The sequence below is a fragment of the Molothrus aeneus genome, chromosome Z (genome assembly GCF_037042795.1).
Source record: "Molothrus aeneus isolate 106 chromosome Z, BPBGC_Maene_1.0, whole genome shotgun sequence".
Taxonomy (NCBI): Eukaryota; Metazoa; Chordata; class Aves; order Passeriformes; family Icteridae; genus Molothrus; species Molothrus aeneus.
The window spans coordinates 23,269,075-23,292,620 of record NC_089680.1 but is presented as its reverse complement, the minus strand read 5'-3'; the positions used below and the strand labels follow the sequence as shown (position 1 = coordinate 23,292,620).

At 36.7% G+C, this 23,546-nt stretch overlaps 1 protein-coding gene across 2 annotated transcripts in view; it reads right to left on the bottom strand.

Moving 5' to 3' along the window:
- Positions 1–6,598: 6,598 nt before the first annotated feature.
- BNC2 (basonuclin zinc finger protein 2) overlaps positions 6,599–23,546 on the bottom strand; it is a 234,725-nt gene continuing 217,777 nt past the window's right edge. For both annotated transcript variants that reach the window (XM_066569529.1, XM_066569530.1), the window contains one exon: positions 6,599–7,259. In XM_066569529.1, coding sequence (XP_066425626.1) covers positions 6,599–7,259 — 661 coding nt within the window. The remainder of the gene's footprint in view (positions 7,260–23,546) is intronic.

The window sequence follows — 23,546 nt, the reverse complement described above, 5'->3', positions numbered from 1 at the left end:
AAAAAGAAATATTTATTCTTTGCAGGAAAGGTCACATGAATTTACAACATCACACTTTAAAGGAGAGGGATGGGAAAATAGTTTCATGACAACTACAGCTGCTATTTAAAAAAACACAGTGTCATCATAATGAACAATAATACTGGCAAAAGTCAGAGGACTTGTCAAAAACATGTCCATTTTTTAACCCTTTGGTGGTCCAGAACCGTTTTCATTTAAGTGTCAGTGCCAAACATAACAGCAACAGTATTGGGATATACATGATCAATATACCTTGATCAAAAATCAAAGCTGTCATTCAGTATCATGACTTGAACAGAGAAAACAAGCCACACAAGACTGGTTAACTACAGACTCAAGATAATACTACTTATGTAAAATAGTTGCTACTTCACTCTGTTACAGCCATTTTAAAGGCAGTGATAATGCTGCAGTGTTGGCAGGAAGAGACAGAAAGCATGAGACTGGAACAGACATGTATTTGGGCGAACATGTGGGTGAAAGGTTCAGTCCATCATATGATGTTGCTCTGTTCCTGAAGTAGAAATGGGCATGGAAAAGAGTTCCTTTTATGTCCCTACAGAACGGGAGAAAAAAGCCAAACTCATCATGTGGCAACAGCAGGATATGCTGATGCTTATCTAGCAAAGTAGCACTACAGTCACTGTTTTGTTGAGTTACTATAGCAGCAAAGTCTTTTCCTTATGTCACTACATAAGAAAAAAGACAAAACTAAGAAAGAACTGAAATATACCAGCTGCCGTCATGTGTCTGCCACTCACCTTTTCCCCACAGAGAACCCCTGCTGCCTTCTTGCCCTTAGTACAGACACCTTTGCTTCTCCTTTTAAATAAAAAGAGTGATTCTGTTAACCCACAGAGAAAAGTGACAAAAACATTCTGGTGACTGAAGAACAGTTCTGTTCACATATGTGGCAAAAAAACTTAGAGGAGCATGTGTCCACTCCTTGACCACACACTTTCCCTTCCTTATAATTTACTCTGCCACCAATGTTGCTGTGAAAATGTCCTGCAGAATTGAGTACAAATACATTTCTAAAAATATGTCCTATTTTCTGTCAGCAGCTGACACCCTTAATGACCACCATGTGAAAAATGGGTCCACATCAAGCATTTTGATTACAAAATATCATACACATTGAAGGAGAAATTTTTGGAACTAAATCCCTGGTCTTGAAAATGGTTCCTATCTCTGGAACAGATCAGACCTTGAATTATCATATTTCAGAGCTTTCATGATACCCACACAGCTCTTTGTCTTGTTGCTTTTACATTCCTACCCCATATATTTAGCTATGTTAGATCCTCAACTGGGTTGAAAAGGCCAAAACTCAGGGAAAACTCAAGTGCATCCTGGGAGCCCCACTTCCTATTAATTGTACTAGACCAAATCAACTGAGGTACTGACCACTGCTGGCAGCTACTTCACAGAACTTGACTCGACTAATTTTTCCTAAACAGTTCCTTTTTTGGGGATGGAATAAGAAACATATAGGTGATGGAAAATGTATAAACTTGTGGAACAGGCAGAAAAAGGACACTTTCAGTTCCACAACAGGAGGAAGGGAGACAGGGAAGAAGGGAGACAGAGAGGGCAGAAGGGAGGTTAAAAGTGAAGAAGGGAGGGAGAGATTGAAGAAGGCAGGAAGGCAGTCAGGCAGGTAGGCAGGAAGGAAGGAAGGAAGGAAGGAAGGAAGGAAGGAAGGAAGGAAGGAAGGAAGGAAGGAAGGAAGGAAGGAAGGAAGGAAGGAAGGAAGGAAGTGGCGGAAGGAAGGAAGTGGCGGAAGGAAGGAAGGAAGGAAGGAAGGAAGGAAGGAAGGAAGGAAGGAAGGAAGGAAGGAAGGAAGGAAGGAAGGAAGGAAGGAAGGAAGGAAGGAAGGAAGGAAGGAAGGAAGGAAGGAAGGAAGGAAGGAAGGAAGGAAGGAAGGAAGGAAGGAAGGAAGGAAGGAAGGAAGGAAGGAGGGAAGGAAGGAAGATACACTGAAGTTTACCCATGGCAAATGCTACAGAATTTCTTCTGTGTAAAATATCTACAGATCCCTAGGAAACATACAAATTTTATGAGCTCAGACATGAAAAGCTTTTGAGAAATCTTTAAGAGCAGTGTCCATGTGCTATTAAAGTTTTTAACCTATACCTTTCACATTTTGTCGAATTGAGTTGTGACTTGGTGACAGTGCTTATACCTTGTGTGCACATCTACAGTGTCACCACAGCATCAGCTACAATTTAAAAGGCAAGATTAAAATCTCATCTACATAATAAAATGTACCTGATTGAAATATAGCTCAGAAAAATTGACTAAATATTTTAAGGTGTGCAAAAATATTTATGAGTTAAATTAGCTCTTTACTAATACAAGCTAATTGGTCCTCACAGGAGCACACTTATGGGCAAAATTTTATTGGTGTTAGTGATAGCCTAACAGACTGAAACACAAGTGGGTAAGTGATATTATATGTATGAGGCTAAAAAGTTAGAAGGGGCTACCAGGGGTATTAAAACTCATGGTTTCCATTCTTGTGCTTTGATTGTGCTGTTTTCCTTCCAAATTTTCTTACAGTTTTTCAAAAGATACCTAGTGATTAACCATTAACATATGCTTTCCCGACCCACCATACCCTCCAACTCTCACAATGAAAAGAAAAATCCTAAACAACCTCAGACAAATAATTCAGTTTCTAAAGGAGGTTCAGTACAGTTATTTTCTAATTGCAGACAAGGTTTTTTGATATTTACAGAAAAATACAACTACCTTGAATAAAACAGTGAAACAATATGGGAAGAGTGACCACAATAACTACAGGAACCAAAAAAGAAGGAACAAACTCAACGTAAAGGAAAGAGGATCTTCCTCAAAGCTGGTCTAGTTCTTGCAAAATGGTTTAGACTGACAGGTTTGGAAACCAAAGGGATAGCCACAGATTTGTCATAACATAAGCAACTGTACAATACTTATCATGTCATCACTCCATTACAGTCCATGTTCTGTGCTGAAGAGATGAGATGTTTGGTCATTATTACTGCACTCTGAGTCTCTGCTGAGATCACCCAGAAATGCTACTTTCAGTAAAACCAAGCTGCTATGCCAGAGCCCCTTTATGAATTTTTCAGATAATGTCAGATGATATAAATTCCACCACAAGAACAATTCTGATAAATACAGATTCTCATAAAGATGCATGCTAAGGTGAAAGGAGGGAAATGCCATTCAATTCAAAGTAAGTGTAAGTGCCCTTCTAAAAAAAAGAATGTCACTGTTCTGACATTAGAATCACTAACACTGAAGAAACTACTTTTGCCTAGATTTGCCTAAAAATAACAGAAAGTAGTGTTCTGTCCACAAGACAGAAATTATATCTTCTACATAGCTTAAGCAAAATCTGAATGAAATTAAAAATAGGACTTGTGAGGTCCTAACAGTTTTTCAGAGGTTTGTCCCTTTTTCCTTACCTTTTAGTATGTGCAGTCCAATTTTATGTAATAAACAGATTTTTATTTCTTCTATATCAATGATCTTCTGAATTTATCTACAGGTGATGTGTAAATTTTCAAACAAGCTTATCAAACCCATTTGACCTCTAACAGAACCATAGTGAAATAAGAATGCTGAACAGTGATTCATTCAGTGAGGAATTCTTATATATCTCAAATGCGTTTTTCATTAAAAAATTATATTTATTTATACCGTGAATACTACAAAAGAGTGGGGTTTTATCCTGTATATATAATTCCATTTTAGTTCTTTTCTTTTTTAGACTTTCTGTATTACTTGTTCCTATTAGCCTGGGAGGAGAGAGGAGAGCAGTACAGGTAAGGTACTACAAAGGTTCATGTGTTTTGGAAAAAATGCACCCTTACTGTTCTAATTTCCCTTTCTCACAAACACACTGAGCTTGCACAACATAAAACAAAACAAAGCATATCACTCAATTTAACAAGGCAAAGTAGTCGAGGTTTTGAAGAAAATAAAAAAGATGAAAGAAAAATGTCAGTGAAACAGCTTACTTTTTTGCTATAAAGTTTCTTTTTGATAAACCAGAAGGTAATTTTTTCTTATCATTTCTGTGGAATTCACAAATGTTTTCAGGGCTTCATGAGTGCACAAAATAAAAAAATGATCAGAGGCTTGTAACTCACAGGAACATAATGAGAATTCATAGAGAAATACTTTTCTTTTATTTTCTACAACTGGAAATACTGATATATTAGATATTGATTCCTACTTTTGGAAACAAAAATACTGAAATGCATAAAACGTACTAAAAAAGAGGAAATCTATATTAAGAGTTTCCTCTAGAAAATGTAATAGGAGTTAAGTACTCAAGTGGACCTAAAAAGTAAGAATAATCAAAATGCACAGCAAAACAATACAACGACAAGCTGAAACAATGGAGCATTTCTGACTCTTTGCTAAGAATAATGTTCTGGGTCAGTAAATACAGAAAAGGAACACATTCTCACTGAAGGAATATTTTATTGTATGCTGAAATATCCCTTAGGGGTTGCTTTGTTTGTTTGTTTTTGATTTTGTTATTATTCGTTTTGTAAAGAAAAGAGTCTACAACACACATCCTAATGGCTTTGGCTGTAGATTGAGCTTAAGTAAATACCATCCCTCTGTCAGTATGTTGTGGTGACTAAGGCTGCCAGTGTGGTTTACCAGCTCAAGCAACATGTGTAAACACAGGAAGCAAAAAAATTCAGAGGGCAGCCTCCTTACTCTCTGCCTTTCATAAATGCTTGCTCCTTCTCTGTCTCCTGGTTGGGCTCACTCTCTTGCTCACTATATTTCTTGGACTTTTGTTATTTTCTGACAAATCATGCGAGTGAAACACAAAACATTAACACAACTAGACATCCTTTTTCTCTGTCTTCTAATTTTATCCAAAGGGAAAGTTACCCAATAAAAAGTCCAGCATATATTTTCAGAGCTACTAAGTGCTTCTGTCATTAATTTGTTTCGATTGTTTCTATAAAACATGCCTTAATCATACTACAGCACTTTCCATTGCAAAAAAGACAACTTTACAGAACAACATAGTTAACATTATTTCCCTGTTCATTTTGATTTTTTTTAAAACACCACAAAAATCCAGGCTATAATAAGAAGCACACAAAATTATATTCATCTTTGTTCTGTGACAAGTAGTATCAGCATTTGTATCCCCAAATATTATGCATGTTTGACAAAACAAAATTTCTACTGGTTCACATGACAAAATTCTGGGGTTTTTTTTTTCAATTTTTATGCAATGTAGTATATAAGGAATAAGGATGCACTATTATTTCTAGTAATAATTGGCACTTGAAAAAAGCACCAAGAATTCTGTATTTCACTTTACCTCTGTTCCCTCCCCAGTATTTTTCTTGTGTAGTCCAAAAACTACAACTGTGGTTATGGTGAACAACTACATTTTCTTTTTTCAAAATGTGTGCAAAGTTGGCACTTTTGTATTAACACTAAACACTAATACTCTTTGTTTGGCATTCATGCCCTCATACTGACCAGATCACTTTTATCTAAGTGTATTTTTTTAAAGACACTTACTGAAAATATGGCAATAGTTTAAGAAAAAAAAAGCATGGATATTATTACACATCCCCTTGTAGTGTACGAAAAAGTGCATGACTGGATTTATGTAATAGTACAAGACAAAAAAACTGTATCAAATCAGGTACTGTAAAGCATGCCAGCACCTCTGTATTACTTATATCTAGCAGGTAGTTAAAACAAGACCGTGGTTCTTTTAAAAATGTGCATTAAAGCTAACATAAATGAGTAAAACTAGGCAGCAAACTATTTTTCCTGCTTATCTAACAGCTGAAGGTAACTGTAAAAATTAAGCAAAAAAATTAAACCACCATCAATACAATTGTTTTACATCATAGGCCTGTCAAGGCTCAATATATATATACAAGTGTAACAGCCATGCTTAGTAGAACGTTATCCCCAATGCTTAGAAGACACAAAGACAACTAAGTAGATTGTTTTTTCTTTCTCTTTTTGTTTGTTTGCAATTTTTTTGTGTTTTTGGGGGGATTTTTTGTGTGTTTTTTTGTTCATTTTTTTGTTTTGTTTTGTTTTGGGTTTTTTTTTTTTTTTTTGTTCTTTTTTGTTCTTTTTTTTCCTCAGGCAAAAGTTATTGGAAGAACAAACTGGTTCTTTGGACATGACCAAAAACATTCTAACAGAACTAGGGACAACCGCAGTTTTTCTATTTGTTTTTTTGTTTGTTTGTTTTATTTTGTTTATTTTTTTATGAAGAATCTCTTCCCCCAAATTAAAGGTCCTATGTTTTTGTTTCTATTAAAAAAAAAAAAAAAGAAAAAAACCCCAACAACCAAGAAAGGGGAAAAAAGCACCTGGTGTTTTTTTCTTTTGCTAAAAAAGAAAAGATTATATATATATATGTATATTTATGAGTGTGTGTATATATATACATATACATATATATATATATATATATATATATATATATATATATATACAAAGGGAGACTGTATATGGCAGTTCAGATGTAGTGGGCCCTCTCTGAGAGCTGGCATTATGCTGTGTCCATCCTTGACCTCTTGACCTAATCTACTGAAGTGAAAGGAATGTTTTTATGCAGATTGGGGTTCTGGCTGTGCCGGTTTCGGCTACGGACAGAGGAGAACATCATGTTGCACCCAGGGACTTTGCACTTGTGCATTTCTCGCAAGTGCACTGTTTTGTAGTGCACTCTGAGGGTTCCCTTGTTGCTGTACATTTTGTGGCAAATGTTACACATTATCCCACCGTTGCTCACCGAAACACTGTTGAACATGAGGGATCCTGGGACATCGGTGCCCATACCTACAGCTAAGGCAGGGGCATCTGCTTTGTGGGCAGATTCCCCGCTGTCACTTGCCCCATCGACGTCGTCCAGGAGAATACCCTCATCGCTTCCTGCATCAGATTCTCTTGAGGAATGGATACTGCTGCTGGACTGGATGCTGGAGGTGGTGCTCAGGTCTAGTACCATATAGTCTTCTGCCATGCCCCTGCTGTACCCATTCATATGGGAATCCTCAGTGCCAGCAGGTGAGGAGGTGTCTTCCCTTATGTCAAGCCCCATCTGATGCTGGGCGCCATATATCTTCACCAAAAATTCATCACGGAGGTCCTTACTAAGAGAAGGCTGTGAAGTGTCCAAGCCCATGTCATCCAGTTCTTTGGTCAACAGTTTACGGTGCAGGTTTATGTTAGCACTGTGTCTGGGAAAGGAAGAGGGAGGGGAGAAAAGGAAAAATGTACAGTATTTTTGATTAAACATACAGTCAACAAGCACCAAATCCAAATTATGATTTACTGATAATTTCTCATAAAAATATCCTCTATCCATGTTGCTTGGAAATTTCAGTCTTTCTATAAGTGGGCAAATTGCAACATAAAAACTAAACAAAACAAGCAAATTCCCCCCCTTATTGTTTTTCTTGTTAGCTGCTGCTCCTCAACATTAGACTACAACAGCAGCTACAGGCCTTTTATTTGAAATTTAAAAAACAATAAATTGTACTAGCAGAAAGTACAAAATGATCTTCTTGATTCCTGAATCCCTGCTGACTTTCTTTCTCTTCAAGAGGCAAAAATATTAATATATGGAATGTGTGTCTAGCCATGTCTTTATATACTTATTCATACATACATACATAAAAAGATGTTTATATATATATATATATATATATATATATGTACTCACATAACTCTGTAAGTGAAATACCTGAGCAAAGTAAAATAAAGGTAACCAAATAAGGCATTGTGGCATTGTCAGAGGTCCTGATTCTGGTAATTTAATTCTTGTATAAAGGGATCCAGAATCAGGCCAAACCAAGATGAAGAAGACTTGAGGGGTTTAAGAGAACAAGTCTTTGAAATCTACATGTAAGTTTATGAAAATCTTAATCAAAGTTAGTGGTTTCATCCTTCTAAGTTGTCACTGCCACTCCTCCTTTCCTTTTCCCTGCACTGTCTGCATGCAGTGCTGATTGACTCAAGCAGTGTAATGTCCAGCAAAAATCCCTATTATTGGCAGTGAGAATTTTGCCTCAAATTAATCAAAAAACTTAAGCATGGTTTGGTTTAGGTATTTGCTGAAGTTACTGCAGATATTCAAGACAACGGAAAACTGTCACTGATGGAGGTAGATTTTAAACCAGATCCCAAGAGCTGCAAATTAAAAGACTCTAAACTGTTTTACAGGATCTGGGCCTTTGCTCTCTAGAAATACAGCTCTACGTTTGCAAACAATGTAAGCCTTTGGGTTGGTAAATGTGCAAAATAACCTATTATTTGAAACTGAATTCTACTCTCCACTTTTGGCAAAGGCTTTATTCATCCACTGCAGTAGAACCTCACTGATTTGCAGCAGTGTCAGGAAACCCTCTTTGAAAAACCGCATTTTCTGAATTAATGATGCAACCAACAAACATGACGGACACCAAAGACCTCTGAACATAGAACATGCTCATTTTGCTGAAGTGCTTAAGTAGAGGAAATCAGTGTAAAGTTTTCAGTAATAGAAAACTTTAGGGTTCAGTTTTCAGAATGTGCAGTATTGCTAAGGAAATGACAAATATTTATTCAGTTCCTTTGGAGGGTGGCTTGAATTTCGAGTCAGCAAAAAAAGAATTAGCGAAGTTCTACTGCATAACATTCTTTGCAAGCTAAGGACCCAAACCCGCAATTTACAACATGCAGACTCACCAGTCTGTCTGCCCATTATAAATTGCAGATCAGAGCCCAAATGTAGGAGGGAAAAGAAGAAGGGGGTGGGGAGCGGGAGGAGGGTGGGGAAAGAGAGAGAGAAAGAGAGAATTTTAACATAGGAATAGCTTAATTTGCAAAAAGCACTAGGTACAAAATTGGCAAGGGAAGACATAACAATGATCAAATATTTTACAGACATTCAGGTCCTTCATTAACAAAAAAGGGAGAAGAGGAACAATAGCTATTAGCAATATGTCCTTATTGGAAGCTTTTATTTTAAGAAACCCTTTAAAACATACCTCTCAACCAACTGAAGTCCCAAACATGGTACAGCAATAAAATGCAAATAAATAAAACAAATGCAAATGTAGGAAGATTAAATTGATGTGGAGTAAATCTCTGTAATTTTCTAACACTTTGTGATTAATTTATCTGTTGCACATAACTTAAGGGAATAAACAAACAGCAATAGAACTAATCTGTCCCATTCATCTGCAAATGCAAGTAACTGTTCTCTGACATAAAACTGATACTAAAATGTAGTTTAATTGAATTGTGTGTACTTGCAATTATTCCAGTAAGGGGGTGATCTAGAACAGAGGATTTCTCTCCTAATGAGAGACAGTTGAGAGGTATGGGCAAGGGCGGAAAAAAAGTGGAGAGTATTTCTTGGTTTTGTCCCACATGGGAAATACTCTTTTCACACAAGCAAATATAGCACCATTGCTTTTTTGAGGCATAGAAGTGTAATTATGCATATCCCCACACTGCACTTAGGAAGGCTGAGCTTACCTTGTGATAAGATCAGCTTTCTAATCTTTTGCTAAATTGAGATCACAAAAGAGAGAGAGAAGCGGAGAAAAGAGAAAGAAAGGGGAGGGGGAGGAGACATAGAGAGAGAGAGAGAGAGAGAGAGAGAGAGAGAACAAATTCACATTCCAATCCAGACATATCTGGTTAAAAAAAAAAATCTGAAACCAATAAAACACAGACTTAAAAAAAAGTCTTGATTGTGAACCTGGTTTTTGTCAGCTGTAATATCATTTATACTGTTGTCCTGATGGATACTGACTCAATCACACAATACAGAAAACATAAAGCAAATTAATAAAAGTATATTCACACCATACCGATTATTATCCACAAATGAGTTCTGAACAGATGCATGCAGTGCACATACATGAATGATAAACGGTGGTCCTGATGGTCCCCTGCCTTTCTGGTTTCAGATGGAATATAGCTCTGTGTAAAGTTGCTAAGTGCAGTACAGGAAACGCGTACTGTGAAGGCCTGTCCACACTGACCAGAGTTATTAAATGACTGTAAAAGCACATTTGTGCTTATCATCATACGGCTAACTGAAAACTACTCATAAAGTACTCATGTGTGTACTTATAATTTCTCCCCTTCTCTCCCCTCTTCACTCTTGTGTTATGGGAATTTGTTTCAGCATACAAGCTAGTTACGAAAACTGTAATTGTTGCTTCCATGCATTTGTGCCTTCTATTTCCTTGGTTTTGTGCTGAGAAAAACAACAGTCAGGCATGCAGTGAAAAAAACTTCAGCATTCACTAAATGAAGAGATGAGAATAAAGTGCCATGTTAAAGAGGGGACACCAAGCCCCAGATAGATAAAGGCCATTCTGAGAAAGACCAGTGGAAGGATACAAACTCTGCTGATGCTCTGATAAGAAGAGATGCCTCCCTTATTAAATTCTCACTTACAGCAGTAACAATCAGTAATCTAGTTAAAGTATGTACCAGCCCATAATATCTGTCAGGCAAACGATGTGCAGAAATGTGTGGACCAGTTCTGGCACCCTGCTCAGTAGTGTCCCTTTTCCGCTGTCAGCAGTACTGTTGGATTCTCCTAATATAATTACATTGACTTTTATTCAATTAAGTGCCATTCCTAGCCTTAAAAAGAAGCTACTTTATCAATTGATTCAGGTGTAATGCAATAATAAAGATGAACTCATGGCAGTGCATTAGCTCTGCTGTTCATAACTTCTGAACATAGGTTCATTCATAGCAGTCGATTTCCATTATGCAACCACAGTTCAAAAGAATTGATTCTTTTACATTCATTTCTTAATCTATTTCACTTGTGCTTAATACTGTCCCTAAATATCATATGTGAAAATATTCTAGTGGACAAGGAGGTATAAGTTGTGAAAAAAATTCATTTATTTAGATACTGAAGTTTTGAGATCTTGTTAAAAACCCCAAAGTCTCAGACCCCCTTTTGCATACCAAACAGACATTTTCCATCCTAATACAACCCCTTCTCCTCTGCTTTGTCACTCCCAAACCCTAGGAGACCCCTATGAGCCCTCAGCCAATGCTAACCACCTGTCATATTCTTCATCTGCTCCTCCCCATGACACCTAAATTTTCTTGCTTCAGCTATTCTGTTCCCTGATGTGATTTACAGAGTTCCTTACGTCTTTCTCCTCTGCTCCAAGGTATGTGTAAATAGTGGTCCCAAAGTAAGCTGAGGCACAGCTTAGGCAGAGTGATTTGTGCCAATACATGAATACTGCCATCAAACAGACAGAAAATCTTGAAGCAAAATGTGCCAAAACCTGCCGAGCTTCATCTTGCCATGGCTTCATTACTTCTCATACCTCAGCTAGCTAATTTAAGGCCATCTCTTGTGTCATTTGCAACACTTCAACTGCTGCTGTATCTGCAGGGAAAAGAACTTAAAGAACATAAATGATTGGGAGAAATAAATATATGTGTATGAAACAAAATATTTGACCTAATTAAATCCTTTGAAAGCCTCTGGACTTTCCAGATTGTTCACTTGTACATCAACTACCAGAATGGCATTTGATCCTCACAGTGGAAATGTTGTGTAGAGAGAACTGGTGATTGAAGTCTTCCAGACAGAAATATGCCATCAAATGAGTTTAACTAAAGGCATATCTCACTCTGCTTCAGTTACTATACCCATCAGTTCCTAGGGAACAAGGGATGGTGAAGAGGGTTGGTTCTGAAAATACTGTCTGGGGCAAAGAATTTCCGAATACCTGTTGAGGTCTGTACTACATGTCAGATACCCATAAAAATGAAGACGGTATTTTTTCCAAGATGCTTTGAAATGTAGCTTGTTGTGGCAAGGAAGTTTGAGCAAATTCTAGGACCCAGAATATCTGATTTTTTTGACATAAATACCACACTTTCCAAGTTATTGTAATTAATGACTTAGATGGAAGGCAAAAGTGTGTGCAAAGCTCTCACTAGACTGAATTTGGCCATAAGAATGGAGCAGTTCTGCCATGAGGATGATAATGATAATGATCATACACATAAGATGTGTGGTTGTGGTGAAATGTCAACCTCTGAGTTCACCACTGCCTTTTCAGACAGGAATATCAGCAGCAGTGCAATGCAGAATCCTACAACAGTTACAGAAGCTCCCTGATTCTGGGCATGATCCCACTTGTGGTACTATTTTCCTTCTCTTGCACAGTTCATGGAAGTATTCTTTCTTTAACAGAATTCATTGTTGGTTACACCCCGCCTACTACTTGCAAATTTCTTACTGACAGATGCACTATGCACCAACCGAAGGAAGGGGATTATAAGCCTAGGAAATATGGTCAATTAAACGTACATTCTATTTACACAGATAAAAATCCTGACTGGGATCTCTTTAGCAGTTTCCTTCTACACTTGTCAAGGAATCTGATTTTGTAAATTTACTGTCCATTTGTTGGAAAGAAAAAATGTAATGGCCACTTTAGTTTAGTTTTTTTATTTAGTCAGTCTTTTAATGTCATTTTGAAGTGAGTGAGAAGGAATTTATCAGAGTAGAATTTGTCCTGGTATAGAAATTGGCATGAGTCCTATGGATGACTCAAGGCCAAATTTGGATGTGCCCATAGCGGCAGTCCTATCTGCACCACGGCAAACCTTGTCTCTGATGCACAGAGCAGAGAGAGAGAATTCAGATTAAGAGAGCTGGTTTTTTTAGATGTGAGCATTATAGAGGGCACAAAACCAAATGCATGAAAAATTAGGTTGAATATGTTCACAGCTCAGAACAGGACAGGCTGTTGAAAATTAAGCATATAGTATTATTTTATTAATTATTTTAGCATGAGGAAAGTATGATTATACTTAAATATTATGGGATGAGGGAGAAAAAAGGAGTGAGAATGAAAGAGATGCACATTTGTTAGGGACTGTGTAAACCCATTTTCCACTGCTTGATGCAGTGAGACAGAAAAGCCAAGCCAACTGATGTCCCAGTTAAATGTTCTAGCTACTACTTCTTGTCTGACTGTAAATGACAAAGCTCCCTGATAAAGATCTCAGTCAATCATTGAAGTAAACAGTATTGTTCATTAAAATTCTGAAACTATTTCCACATTTCTAATTGTATCCAGCCACAACCATTCTTCCTATATTTCCAAGAAAGCCACCATCCCAATTACGTACATTTCAGATATTCTGAATGTGACTTTTCTGGCAAACACATGATTTGATAAATTAATACCACCTAGCCCTACCATTCTAACACTGCAAAGAAATCACAAACAGAACATGACAGCAGGAGGCCATCAGTCTTCGGCTTTGTTTCAAGATCAATAAGTGATCCCAGCATTAAGTAACACTATAAAATTATATTTTGAGACTTAATGCATGTAAAGAAAGCATAAAATTATTTTTTGTCTAATTATGTTTTTTCCAAGTGATAGTAGATTTGTTTTTTTTAAAGAAGACAGAAGCTACTATTGGGTTATAAAACCTGAAAACGCAAAATCTTCAGCAGTTTGAGAAGATTTTGTTAGAAAATCAAAGGCCAGAACACAATTGGCTGGTGATTTATGTACAAACTGATGAACCTCTTATTAAAGCTAGATATGGAAGTTACTGCTCTGGTTGTACAGGCCCCATAAAAGCTATCCTCCTGCTATACTTAGTTTACAACTAAGCTCTATCAATCTGGTTTAAAATTTAAACAATGAAATTTTCATTGCCCCTCCTGTGAGATTTTTTTCTTCAGCTCAGTATTCAGCCTACATTTTTACCTATAATGAAGTGTAAAAGGAAAGTGTTCTTTGTTTCTCTTCACCTCAAAGGCAAAGAGAATTAAGACTTTTGGTTTTGTTTTAAATTTTCACATGATTTTAGTTGAGAACACAATTTAGTAACATGTTCTTATCTCAATTTCATGTACCTTTCCTGCTTGTTTAAGCCTGAAACTCATAGAAAGGCCCAGAATAGGTGAACACTATGGAAAACTGGAATTTTATGAAAACCCAGAATTTTATGCTTTCTCAGAATCTCTGCAGACTGAAAGTGCTGAGTTTCATGCAGCTAAAATCAAAGAACCAGAAAGTAAGACTCTGGCTAAATATAACAGTGTACATATTTATGAGAAAGAAATGGCCTCAATTCTGATATTTCTTCAAGAAAGAAGCAGCAATCATTTCTCCCATTTGTTTACGAGAACCAACAATAAAACAGTTCCTGGAATTTAATTAGTAACAGAAACTGTTAAAGAAATTATTGTCTCACTTACTGTTCTAATTTTGGCACTCTATCAGCAGTCTTTGATACAGGATTTGTTTTATTTTGCATTCTTTTAATTAAAAAGAAAAAAAATCCATAAATCTAAGCAAAGATTGTAACAGTTTGAGATCCTGATCTGACCTAAATTATAAAATTCACATTTATCTGAACAGGGACAAAGTTTAAGTCTGTACATTAGTGCTTCCATGTATTTGATCATATTTAATTTGCCTCTGAGTGTTAGGGGAAAAGTAGGTATAGAGGCTACACTTCAGAAAGAGTCAAAGCAAAAATACTACACTACCTGATAAAACCATGGCATTTCTACATGAACGAGGTAATAGCATCAGCTCTTAAGGCCTATAATTGCATAGAATCTGAAAAATATTAACCTTTCATAGGAAGAAAATTCAAAAGGTAAAATACAGTTCAGCACCTATTAAAAAAGTAAAAAACCCCAGTGCTTATTAAATACAGGAAATAAAGGACAAGTAAGTTCTTGCAAATTAAAGATGTGGAGCCCAGTCATTTCAATCCCTTTCAATATGAAACAAATCACTCACACTGGTCACGAAGACAGCTCCCTCTACACTCAAATTATTCACTTGAAGATAAGCTCCTATCAAACTCTTTAGGGGTTTAACTAATTTACTGCACAGATACGGCACGTCTGTTGTAATAACAGGTAGGATGTATTGGGGTCGACCATTTATCAGAATTAGACTTCTTTTTTCAATTCACAGTGAATTATGCTGCCTACACTGCTCCTCTCTCTCAGAGCTTCCCATCCCCTTACGGCCCCTAATGTGGCAGGCAAACAAAATTGACAGTCTCATCTTGTCAACAAGGGGTGATTCTCCTGAGAAGCCATTTAACTTTGCAGAGGAAGCAATGTATTAATGTGCCTGTCCCAGGAATGTTAATCATCTTCAAGCTCCCTCTAACTTTGACATGAACAAAATCACCAAATTTGTTTACTAAATGAATTGTAATATGCTAATAAGAGAGCATGACATATATGGTAAAGCCAAACAGATGGTTTGTTTACTCCACTTTGCAACTTTATAAATGTTGTAACTCTGAAGATGTTAGTGAGAATTATTGGTTTGTTGGCAGTGGCAAACATGCCTTTTGCATACTTAATCCACAGTTAGAGTCAGAAAACAATTTATCATCACCATGGAATGCATAAAAAATGTTAATGCAGTGATAGCATTTAGGAAGGCAGGATATTTGATTGTGTGGGCAAATACTCAGGTTAAATATGAAACTGATATTTCTTGGCAATTTTTGCTACCAAATAATTAAAAAAAACCAATCTGTCAGGCTTGGGACTTTTGAAAGGTGCAATAATTCAGTACACACCTGTTGAGGTGTTTAATGAAATGGTCCTTATGGCGTGAACAGAATTACGCATTCACAACAGTTGTGCGTGCTCAGAAGCATTGAGGTTATGGTGAACTCTTTATTATATTACTATTGTTGTCCATTAAAGATCAAAAAATGTTACAAACGAAAAGCACAACAACTGGCATACTTGCCAAAGTTGCTGAGAAACGATCAAAACTGTGTTGCAAACTTCAACCTCTCACTTTACTAGCTGCCTGGAAGCAAAACAGACTCATTACAAAATAGCCAGAACTCTTGTCTAATATCTGGACTGGCTGAGAAAGTTTAGAATAAGAGGATTTGTCTGACAGAATATTTTCTAAGTGAACTAACGCAGTGTCACAATGTTACAGGCACAAGAAGTCGTTCTACATATGACAAAGTCCTTTGATGGGCATAACAGGTGCTTAGCACTGCTGTCTATCACTCAAAAGCTTTTTCTACAATTTACACAAGCTCTACAGAGAAGTTTAGCTGGTGCAGTGTACTGCAGTCATGCATGAAGTGCTCATATCCACTCTGTTGAAGTATTTTCTAGTCCTTGACACAAGATGCATTTTCCCTTAAGAAATACTGAAGGGATGAAGAATACATGTATTAACATTTATTTTCAAACCTAAATGATCTAAATTTTACATGAACCAAGTTTTGCAATCAGAAGTTTTCATCCTTCATTTAATTTTACTGCTAGAGCCAAAAGTGATAATTCTGCAAGTTTTTGACAAACAGACCCTAAAGTTCAGCATGCCACTCATGAATTTTACTGAACTCCAAGTTTCGGTTTATGCAGAAATAAAGAAAAAATTCAGATAGATTTCCTAGTTTTCCCCTAGCTCTTATTTCAAACCAAATATTTTCTCTAGATATTGATGCACAGCAACACATTATCTCATGGTTTGCTTAGGAGTTTTACAGATTCTTTATTGATTGAACCTCAAGTTCAAAATAATAATAATAAAACCTGAGGTCCAGGGATAGTTTTGTACAATTTCAGGTGCCACAGCAAATCTGTAAACCATTTATTTTGATGAAAATGCAATAGTAATTCTCATTCCTAATGTTTGTTTGTCTAAAAACGCTGTTTTTATTTATATAATACCAGAGGAACTATAAAACCAAATATGATGTGGCATTTCAATAGGGTTCCTCTATTAGTAATTTTAAATTACTAAATAAGGACCTCTATAAGGTCCACAGATAGCTGATTATCCTAAAACCTCCTTTTATTGATGCCCCAACTTCTCAATAATTTCAATCCTCTGAGATCCTTCCATACGTGCTATTGTCAGCATTTATTAAATTCTCAACTTTTTACTCATCCACAGGAGAATGTGCAAAGGTATCTAAGTTCAGCTTGCTGTCCAAGGATTATTTTGGAAGAAACATTAGCGGCTGTCCCAGCCTGGTGCTTATATCTCATTTGAAACATCTACTCATTCCTGACCAACAAAGAAAATTTCAATAAAGTACTTTTACTGGTTTAACAGCAGTGAGCTCCTGGGACTGTCAAAGTGCTCAGTCTTTTCCGAGGAGAGAAGGAATCAGCAGCTCAAATATAATTAACCTTCCATTCTCAATGCAAACTGCCAGGCACAGGAGCTCTGCAGTCTATTAGTGAAGTTATAACGGCCAACAGGCAGAGGCAAAATTGGTCAAAAAGTTGGCTGCTGCTGTCATATTTTTAGAATTATGATTAATGACACTAATAATGTGGATGATTACTGATACGTGTATCTCCTGCAGTTTATCATATTGCACTGGCTGCCTACGTCCACAATAAACATGATGCTATCATTTACCTCTTTATTGAAGGCAATCCTTCTCTTGAAGGAGCACATTCTAATTACTTTGTAATGTTTTATGTCTTAAACATTTTGCAGCTCTGGACCTTGCCAACTGCTTCATGTCTACCATTGATTAATTACAGAATGTTTAATCAAAATTTAGAACCTAATGCAGTCATTTATGAATGCGCTGCAGTGCCAAGATAGTTAAGCTGCCGTCCCAAGCTTGGAGAGTGCTGGGTTCAAAATTAAATCCCAGAAATCTGGAAGATGCCAAAGATTTTACCTCGAGTGATTTGAGTTTAAAAATCTTACTTCAGTTGATGAATGACAGGCGCCCACTCAAAATGAAAGGTCTTTGTTGTATATGTATGTATGCTTGCATGTTCCTATCACATTTTTCTTCTTCTTCAAATGTCTTAATTTTTCTCTTTATGCCATTGTTGCTGCAGTTGCAGCCCCTTTTCAAGCCTTCCTTGCTGCTAAAGCTCCTGCAAACACCAGTCAAGAGACTGTAGTTTTGAAGTGGTTAAACGAATGAAAAATAATTTGCAGGGACAAATACATACTTTTTTTTTAATGTGGATTTTTATGGTACTGTCATACAACCATTCACCGTTGAAGTTAAGTGTTTTTTTAATACCATTACTGAACTGCTGAAATGGATGCTAATATAGCTTGGAGTGCTAATGTCAAATCCTGGTAATAAAAAAGACAGACTGCTGAATGAAATAATTTCAAGTAAAAAATAGAACAAAAGTGCTCTCACTCTCGCTCTACACTTTTATTGAATTGGGACTGACTGAGCCAATTGCTTTAGAAGTCTGTAAAACACAATTACTAGTGAGCTGACTGACCCAGCAGTGCCCCTTCTGTGACAGAACAGACTAAAAAGGCTACAGAATTAGTGCTGTTCCCCTATCTGGCTATCAGACCTGAGAGACATCCAGTGCAGGATCTGTTATCATTCCTGCCAGGGCCCCTCCTCATGAAATCTTGGTTCTCAGTCTTGCATAACATATAATATATATATATTGTAGATATATCTGTATGCATCTTCATCTTGAAAAAGGGCTCATTTACCATCTGAGAGGGAATCCAAGTTCTCTTTCTATCCATTGTACTTTTACATCCTTATCTAATAACATAATGTATGTCTTTTTTTCAGTACACACATCCACAGGCACACATACCTCTGGTCTATTTTTATTTCCGCATATTGTATAAAACACAAAACTACAACCTAAGGTTTACAGGCAGCAAAATTAACTATGTCCCATTTATATTTTCTGTTGTAAGTGGCTGAACTGTAATTACTTTCTTTATTCCGGCATAACAAAGAAAAGGAGAGAGGGAGGAAGAGGGAAAGAAAGGGGAAAAAAATGTATTGAACTGGAAATGTGAAACACTTTTCCCTAGTTAATAAAATAAGCAATAAAGTTTGTAAAGCACTGAAAAAAATTTCAGTAACATTGAAAACAACAACTTATAAACCCTATAATTTACATTTTGTGTTTTAGCCTCTTATAGTTTGACACAGACATACAGCTTGGGACTTTCTTACCCCTCTTTGCTCAAAAGAAAAAAAAAAGAAAACCAAAGTGACATAAAAAAATAACTTCTTATTACAATCTTATTCTTTCCTTCTCTTCCCCTGCTTTCCCCACACAAAACAAACCATTTTACATTTATTCACAATGCCAACAAAGTCCTACAATTCTTTCTCCTTTATGGGAGCATATATTTCTGGCAAATCTAAAACCCTTTCATTTCTTTTCCAGGTCCATTTATATGAAGCTTGAAGGTGCCTCATGGCAAGAATGTTAAATTATTTCTTAGACAGATCTTTTAAAGCAATACTATTCAGGGCAAGCTTAAATGTGAAATAGACTCTTAATTTAAAAAATAATTTAAAAAATAGTTTTTTTAGCACATGGCAAACTGCTCATTTAAAAGATGTTGCTGGAAAGCAGGAAGCACTACAAAAAGCCTTAGTTTTTTTTTTTTTTTAGAAGCAGTGGGCTTAAAACTGTTGTCAGGAAATATCCAGTGTTTGCCATTAAAATTTTAACTTGTGATGAGCCGTAAGAGGTATCTCACCTGAGATATTCCTATGTTACCTCAGGTCCCAAAAGACCATCTGAGGTACCTCTAGAGGTACCATTAGAGAACATTTTATGCGTACGTGCTGGACGTGAATGAGTGGTTTCTACTGAGGTACTACAGCATAGCATCACAAATACTGGTACATGATGTGTGGCACTGCTTGCCTGAAAAGACAAAGGATAGCAAACTTCTAGTACTGCTAGTCAGGATTAAGGGGTAGTAAAAAGCTGTGCACTGTGTCTTGCAGTGCACTTGCAGTACCTATACAGTGCTCTCTTCCTTGACACTGTGGAGCACTTAATTCTCTCTCATAACTCTTTGTGTCTTCCTTTGGGATCACTCTGAGATAAGCAGTGAGCAGTATTTTTAGCTTTACCACTAATATTTTCTAACTGAACAGTATATTTCTGAAACTATAGGCTCTACTTCACAAATTTGCTGTTACTCCCCGTCATATTTGCTAATGACTAGCAGCTTGTATAATCATAAAAAATGTTCCAGGTTTAGAGAAGTTGGATTTTGAGTTTCTTTTCCCCAGAGCCCATAAACTGACAACTGTTTTTGAGTAACATATTTTACTATGATGTATTTCAGTGGAAAATTCTCCTGTCTCACCTGCCTCAGTAGTCAAAAAGCAATTGAATAGAAATCCAAATGATCTTTGTTTTAACATACTGATCACCTGCTACATAATTCTACTTCAAAATACATTTTGAAATGTCAACCTCTGTGTAGATATACCGACAGAACTGGCATACTATCATTTAACAAAGTGTTATAGCTATTTTGAGGCATCTACACATGGTAAATTTTCCCTCTTTCAGGTTTGTTTGGGGTTTTTTTATGTGTGTGTGCTTGTTTGTTTGCTTGTTTTTTTCATTCATAAGACTTGCCTCACCAATTTTCTTACTCACATTAATTCGTATATGTCCCAACACAGTCACTCAGTTCATGTTCCAATGAATGAAACAGCTCAAATCTAGGGGAAAGAGCAGCATTGTCATTATGGGGAAAAGAAAATGGTCTCAGCTATTAATAAGCTTTGGTCAGGGTATAAGAGCTGATGAAAAGTTTACTTCTTGAATTGAGAGTTTCTCTTTTCAAACAGACATGCACAGCTGACAAATGAATGGATCATGATTGTATGTATGACAGCATTTACCTGCCTGTCTCTGTCCTTCACTGAAAGCTGTAAATCCAAAGGGCAGTAATAAATTTGTTTCCCTCACCGTTCATTATTTCTCCCCACACTCCTGCACCTGAGAGTGTGCAGTGTCTTGTTCCAAGCAGACTTTTGGATGCAGTGTCCTGGTGTTATCTTCTATGTGTAAACTCCAGCTTCTTTCACTGTGGCAGAAATCTTACAACCTTCTGCTCTTAAGTATAAAAGAACAGCTAGAGGCTTTCCCTGCAGGAACTTATGTGGGTAGATGTTTTATTTAACCCATTCCAAAAGACTTGAGGGAAGACGAGGCATCTTCATAAATGGGCAACAGCTTTACATTTACTCAGATGAATGGAAAATAATTGTCTCCCTCTCTCTGGAAAATCTGTGGTTCTTCCAGTATTTTCTAGGAACCTAGGGGCAACCAGGATATTATGATAGGCTGTTATGTTCCCTGTCCTGTCTTCCCAGATAATCTCATTCACCAAACAGAAAACACACAGAACTTATGCAGGAAACTTGGACAAAACACATTAAACATTTACACTATTTGTCACAATAAATACCAGGCAAAAATATTGCTCAATACATGTTCTGCTTTTGGCTAGTCTTTTCAATGTTTTACTTATGCTTCCCACCTATGTTAATCCTGGTCTAGCAGTTTGTTTAAATAAACTTTTCAGGTCACTGAAAATATCTTGGCTCATTTGCAAGTTCATATAAAAATGAGGCTTCTTGAACTGCATAAAAAACTGTATCCTCCCTCTCTTAGTGACATAGTTTTGTATACCAAAGCAGAACAAGAAAATGTAGACAGCAAGTTGTTTTAAAAAACAACCACCACCTCCAATTCAAATCCCAAATAAATGACTGTATGTAGTTCGGAAAAACTCCCTCCACACCAGAACTGATGCTTCGATATTTGCTCACATAAATAGACTCATGCTTCAATTTTTTTATTTTCTTTTAAATTTAAAAATCTTATTTAAAATCTACTTAAACATCTTGTGAAGACATTTTTATATGCATTCTAGTTTTAATTCTGCTTCTTCTGTTCACATTGGTGAGTATGCAATATGACAGGCAGTCTGTGTTCAACATGACTACTCATGGAAGAGGCTAGATCAGTAGATCTGTGTTATGTGTGGCACAAAATGTTTCTTTATGATACAGCTTCTCTTGGGTAAGGAAGAGTTATGTGAACATTAGCAATGACACACATCTTAGTGTCTCTGCAAGAGAAAACCTAATGGTTCATTCAATTGTATTGGATATGCAGCTAGTCTCTTTGTGAACTGCATCACGTCCAGAAGCAATAGTACAGGTGTAAAATGTGTTTATATTTTTTAAAATGTATCAGATACAATTTTTGTCTCTTTACAAATGGTTCATCAAACACCCAATGTCTTAAAATTGGATTTTCTTGTTCTTATTGGAGGAAATCCAAGTTGTATGTGACAGCTAATTATATTTGGGGAATACAGTAATAATTATCATGGACTGATGCAAAGTCTTATATTTCTTGGAGCTAAAATTGAGAGCATTTATAGAAAACAGTTCTCTAAAAACTTATTTGCAGAAGATTCCAAGCCCAGTAGGATGATTGTGTCAAGGAGGTGATAACAGGAGGCAGGTAACAGATTTCTCACATCTTCACCTCCCTTGATAATGTTTACAGTGGCTTATCATAGGTAACTGATGTTAATTTATTCAAGCACACCTGTACAAGGGCCGGAAGTCAGGTAACCAGACAAAAAGTATTTCTCTGCTTTTTCCATACAGCTACCCAGAGGCCCATATCTGCACAAATTTAGTTCTGGAAACATCAGCAGGTTTTAATAAACCACCTACAGATGTCTTGCTCCATACAAATCAAGGAGTTTACGTTTTTAAATCTGGACTGATTTAACTTGCAATCAAATGGCATGATCACACTTGACGTCAATAGTTGCCTCATATTTATTTATAAGTCACCCTGAGCAGATATTATTTTGTTTTAAAATTTATTCATGGGGCTCAATTACCTTTCCCATCTTGTGGAACACACACACATGCACGCACGCACACATGCACATGCATATGCATGCATGCTCAGTTTTTGAGAAAACTTAAACCTAAATGACAAACCTGAGTAATGAATAGTCCTACTTAAGTAGCAGACAGGCAAAATGAAAAGTTTGGGTTTGTTCTTCTGAACAGGTACATTGAGAATTTATTTATTTTCCATACTTTGAGAGAAAGGAAAACATAGTCACCTATTGTTATTAATGTTGTGTCCTAGCTTAAACCTTTATTTAAACTGACTTTAGTAGTGTCAATAGTGAGGTGCAATGGAGATTTAGCATGCACTAAGTCCAACTGAGAAGATGGCTCTATTTCTCCTCCAAAAAAAAAAAAAGTTTCTCAGCAAGACCTAATGAAAGCAAAAGGTCCACCTACCACCTGTTTCATCACTGTTTTTGACCATAAAAGTCTTGGCTCTCGTAGGTGATAGACAAAAATGAAGCCAACCACTCTAAGTTGTACCTTTCAGACCTTTACTTAAGACTTAGATGAAACTCTGGCATTGCTGTCCCATTTGGTCAGGAAATAATTCTTCCCTCCTCCCATCCAAATGTCTCATCCACTGTTCAGGATCATTCTCTGAGCAGCTGCACCTTGTGCTAAACTCAGTGTGTGCTGGGATAAAACTCATATATGAGGCTGGGAAAGAGATTCCAGGGGAATCTGACTACTGCGGCCACTGGCCTTTTCTTCTCACTTGCAGGCAAGATCTTCTCTGACTCCAGAGAGAATTCAATCCCCAAGGGCAAATCATTCCATTC